Genomic DNA, 5,007 nt, shown 5'->3' with positions numbered 1-5,007 from the left:
CTGCCTGGAAGCCGGGCCGCGGAGCTGAATGAAGATGCTTCTGCTTTTCCAGGTAAGCCTCTTACATGTTGATCTTCTCTCTAAATTTGCACTAAAAATCCTTAGTCTTTGTGAAGATCGTTATAGTAATGGAACTTTTCTGAACTAAGTGCTCAGCAATATAGAACTCAGGACATAAATTTCCTCCTAGTATTTGCCCTGTCACAGCCCCAAGTGCTCGCCATAAAGATTCCTCCAAGTTGTTTCCTGTGCAGATTTAACAGGTTCTGCCATTTTACAAAAGGGAGAGCACGCTACACTTTTTGGACTGGCTTTTTTACTTCCCGTGGTATTTTTTTTGTTGATGGTGGTGTAGTTCTCTGTGCTAGGGAGGGGCCACAGTTTCTTGAGCGAATCCTCTACTATTTGCGCTGTTTTCAGGTTTTTATTAAAAATAACTCTGTCATGAGCACCCAGCGTTCGTGTTTTGGGCCATTTATACTAGTAATACTGTAGTTAGATTGCTGAACTTCAATTGTTGGATGAGTGAGTGTGAAATTTTGCCATTTTAAAATAGCAATTTTTCTCCCCAAACGGTGAATCAGTATAAACTTCACCCAGGGAAGGAGAGTCTTGGTTTCCCCAAAACTCCCTAGGACAAAGTGTTCAGGCTCTTCATCCTGCTAATATGGTGGGGGAGGCCGGGGGTGACCTCGTGTGCCCATTTGCCAGGTTCAGGCCAGCGTCTTCTGCGTCTGTTGGCTCTGTTGCCTGCCCAAGTATTTTGGCTGTTTTGCCATTACGTTGAGCCTTTAAAAAATAGATTCTTGGATTCAAGACTTCTTTGTAGGCTAGGAAAATCAGCTCATTGTTTGCCTTATGTGACGAAACGTATCTTCCTTTAATTATTGCTCTCCTTTGTGGTATTTTTTGCTGCTCATGAATTTAATCACTCAAGTTAATTTTTTCATTTCTAACTGTTGAGTTTGACATTCTCAGAAAGGCCTTTCCTACTCCAAGGTCGTAAAAATATTCATTTATGTTCAGATTTTATACTGGCATTTAGATATTGAGTGAATCGGGAACATAGCTGACAGGAAGAGAGCTTGTGTGCGTGTAGCAGAGACCAACCTGGTTTTAACCAAACCCGCTAACAGGCCCCAAAGCAGCCGTTTCCCTCCGGGGATCCAACTTAAGGCAGCTTGTGGGCCCCTGTGTCCTGCAGGAAGTTCGATAAGGCAGAGCACCACTTCTCAATGGCCATCCAGCACAACCCCCAGAAGCCCCAGTATTACCTTTACCGGGCCAAGGTCCGGCATCTCCTGCAGAACATTTTGGGGGCCCGCCAGGATGTTGTCACAGTCCTTCTCCTCGAACCCAAGCACCCGAAGGTTTGTTCCTCCTGGGCCAGGAGGGTGGGCACCATACCCCACCACACACACCTCCCACCCTGGCCTAAAATTCTACCCGTCCTGAAAAATCTCGTTCCCTACCAATAAGAGCCGCTGGTGCTGGAACATTCACTGTGCCAGGCACTGTTCTGACCTGGCATCACTGTTGCACCTCCTCTAGCAGCCTGCAAGACAGGTAATGTTATTACCATCCCAGTGTGCTCGCCCCAGGTGCGCCGCAGAGAGGTCAGACCCTCATCTGTCTGGCTCCAGAGTTCATGCTTGGGCGGGCATCAGTAATCGTTTTCTGAACAGGTTTTCTCGCAAGGCCTCTTGATATCTGGAACAAAGACCCTTGCCCTTTATAAACAACTTGTAAATCCTTCCCCTGCAAGCCCTAAGATGGCCAGTAGGAGTCTGCCAGGGCAGGCTGGCACGGCACCTGGCCTCTGGCCTGGCCCACACTTTGCTGTTCACCCCCTTTTGGCAGCTGCCCTCCATGCTGATGAGCCTCTTCCCGGGCATGTCAGTGAAGGAGGTGCTTAGCAGCCAGGTGGCCCACCTGGCCAGGTTGCAGCTGGATCGGATGAGGGAGAACTTCCTGAAGGCCGACATTTCTCAAGGCATCGTGGGGTAAGCTCCTGGAGCAGGGGCCACAGGCAGGAGCGGGGAGTGGCAGGGGCTCCAGGCTCCACTGGGCCCAGCTGCCTCCTCGGGCCACTGCCCTGCCTGGGGTATAGGAGGCTCAGTGTGGGGCCGTGGCCGCAGGCAGCTCAGGGAACGGGAACTAGAGCGCCAGAAGGCACGGTCCCTGTGGGAGCAGGAAGAGCCCTCGCAGGATACCTCTGAGGACCTAGAAGCCATTGCGAAGAGTCCGCAGACAGAGTCAGAACACCCTGAGGAAGAGACCCCGGCCTCCGAGGTGGAGGAAGAGGTGAGTGGGCCACACGCCAGCCTGGAGTCCTTGAGGCCCTGGGCAGAGGGGTGCAGGGCACCCCAGGCCACAGCTGAAGGCTGCAGGCCGGCTTGGGGGACGGGGGGTGGGGGGTGGGGAGGGGCGGTCTGCCGCCAGCCAGCTCTGTGACTCGGGCAGGGTGGCAGCGTGCTGGGGCTGGCTCGGGGCCAGGCAGGAGCAGCTCTGGGGGAAGGTGAGGAGGCCGCACCCCCTTCCAGATGCCTCCCCGCACCTGCGTTCTGCACACTGGTCAGAGTTGTAATGCTTAAATGCATCTCTCAACACTTTATTGGATGTAACAAATATAGAAAGGTATAGCAATCCTAAGGTAAATTTTCACAAACTGGATACGCTCATGAAACCATTACCCACGAACCCAGGAAGAGCAACCTCCTGGCTCTTGGAAGCCCTCCCGCCCTCGCTCAGCCCAGCTCAGCCCACAGGCTCCCGGCCAGTAGGTGGACGCGTGTGTCCACTGGCCCCGGCTCCCGACTTCAGCAGCTGAGCATCCAGGTCGCCTGCCGCCTCACTGTGGGGTGCTGTGGACGCCCAGGGGACCTGTCCCCTCTACTGTGGGTGGGCAAGCGCCTTCGGAGGGGTCTCTGCCAGACGTAGATGGAACACCACGTCCCTGGCCGTAAATGGGAAAAAGCGAGCTCTCGTTCCTCTAGCTCACAGTAGAATACAAAACCAAAACTTTGATGCATACCCCTGCATACCCCTTTAAGTCGTGGGGGCTCCCTCCCTCTGGGAGACCTTGATCTGGGGCCTTGGCAGCCTCTGCCCTTGCCACACCCCTGCCCCCACACAGCCCCACAGTGTGCATGTGAGCTGGCCAGAGGCGAGCAGGAAGGGCCTGGGTGTGGAGTCCTACAGGTCTGGGTTCAAACAGCTTCGAACCCTGAACCTCTGGGCAGGTGCTCAGGCGCCCAGTTTGGTTTCCTGCCCACAGAAGTGGTGATAGCGGCACGCGGGGAGGATGAAGCAGACACTGCAGAAACCTGAGCTCATTTGCATTTTGTAGGTGGGGAAACTGAGGCTCGTGTCCTCTCCTGACTGCCTTTCTCACAGCACTGTGCTGCCTAGCCTGGCCATTCTCCTTCCAGTCCAGTCAGCCTCCCCCACCCAGTCTGACCTGGCAGCCTGGAGAAGCTCTAGGCTGGGGACAACCGCCCCGCACAGGCCCGGAGCCTGCGGGCCATCCAGAAACCCCGCCACCGCCCAGGCCCACCACAGCCTCAGCTGCCCCATCTGCCTTCTGCCCTAGGAGAAGCCGGCGCCTGCCCCTGCCAAGGTGGTGTCCCTGACTGACAGCTACCAGACCTCCTCAGGCTCCAGCCTGTGCTGTAAGTCTGGATGCCCCTGCCAGAACCACAGAGCGGATGAAGGTCAGGGGTCAGAGCCCCTTGGCCTGGGAACGAGATCAGGCTCTGGTGCACAGAACAGTGATAAATTGGGAGTAATTGAGCCCAGCCTTGAGGGTGCGGTGAGCCCGTGTCCAGACAGCCTGAAGTGCTGGTGCCCGGGTCTTGCGGTAAAGCATTCATAGTGACGCCCACTCTGCCCTGGTGATCTCCTGACAGGCCTGTTCCTCTCTCGGCCCCTTTGGCTTTTCCCTGAAATCAGCCCATAAACTTTGTGTGTCTATCAGGCCTTGACCCCCAGTACCACTGGGCACCAGCTGAGAGGGGCAAAAGTGAAAAACCCAGGACTACGGCTCCAAACAGTTCCGGGGGCAGGCGCGAGCAGGTCACAGGATGGCAGCAGCAGTGCCCGGCCTCCTTCCTGCCAGTCTCTGCCATGCTGAGAGAACACATGTCCTGGGGGTGGGGTGGGGGCTGGAGGTGCTGTTACTGGACTGGACGGCACAGCCCATGTCCGTGGGGCTCTCGGTCTGAAGGGAAGACGATGTGCAGTAGACAGAGCCAGGACAGCAGAGGCGTGTAGGGGACAGTAGGCAGAGTAGGGGTTGGCCACCTTGGCAGGGCAGGGAGGGGCAGAGAGCAGGGGGCTGCTGCAGGTGGGAGCTGTTGGTCACGGTGGGAACAGAGGGCAGGGGCAGCCAGCGGAGTGACCAGGCCAGGCGAGTGGGCCCTCATCTCACAGCCCGTGCCCACCTGCTGGGTGTGGTGGCCTAGGAAGACTGGCCGGGAGTGAAACTGGAGGGCCTTCCGCTTTGATCGGGGTGAGGCCGAGAGGCGTCCTTTCCCTGACGCTGTCCAGGGAAGGCGGCCTGACAGGTGTCCCTGACGCCCTTCCCAGTCAGGACTGCGTACATCTCGGAGACAGAGACGTCCACTGCCTGCCAGGAGTACAGGAGCACCTCGAACACCATTGTCACAGTCTCCGACTCCTCACTGCTGAAGTCTCAGTCCTCAGATCTGGGGATCTGGGAAGACCAAAACCTGACTGATAGCCCCAGAAAAACCAAGGCCACCCAGGACCACAGCCAGAGTCCCAGCAAAACAGAAGCCATTCAGGGCCAGAGTTCCGGCAAGACAGAGTCTGCCCAGGACAAGAGCCAGAGTCCTAGTAAAATAGAGGCTGCCCAGGACCGGAGTCCCAGCAAGACACGGGCCGCCCTGGGCAGGAGTCCCAGCAAGACACAGGCCGCCCTGGGCCGGAGTCCCAGCAAGACACAGGCCGCCCAGGGCCGGAGTCCCAGCAAGACACAGGCCGCCC

The 5,007-nt window shown here is 56.8% G+C and overlaps 1 protein-coding gene across 1 annotated transcript in view; it reads left to right on the top strand.

The window, feature by feature from the left end:
* TTC16 (tetratricopeptide repeat domain 16) overlaps positions 1–5,007 on the top strand; it is a 12,471-nt gene that overhangs the window by 6,585 nt on the left and 879 nt on the right. The window contains exons 10-14 of the mRNA XM_012721374.1: positions 1,205–1,370; positions 1,861–2,003; positions 2,139–2,304; positions 3,593–3,671; positions 4,588–5,007. Coding sequence (XP_012576828.1) covers positions 1,205–1,370; positions 1,861–2,003; positions 2,139–2,304; positions 3,593–3,671; positions 4,588–5,007 — 974 coding nt within the window. The remainder of the gene's footprint in view (positions 1–1,204; positions 1,371–1,860; positions 2,004–2,138; positions 2,305–3,592; positions 3,672–4,587) is intronic.

Source organism: Condylura cristata, unplaced genomic scaffold, assembly GCF_000260355.1.
Source record: "Condylura cristata isolate star-nosed mole 26May11 unplaced genomic scaffold, ConCri1.0 scaffold00006, whole genome shotgun sequence".
NCBI lineage: Eukaryota > Metazoa > Chordata > Mammalia > Eulipotyphla > Talpidae > Condylura > Condylura cristata.
The sequence above is the reverse complement of the archived record's forward strand: the minus strand, read 5'-3'. Positions and strand labels throughout refer to the sequence as shown.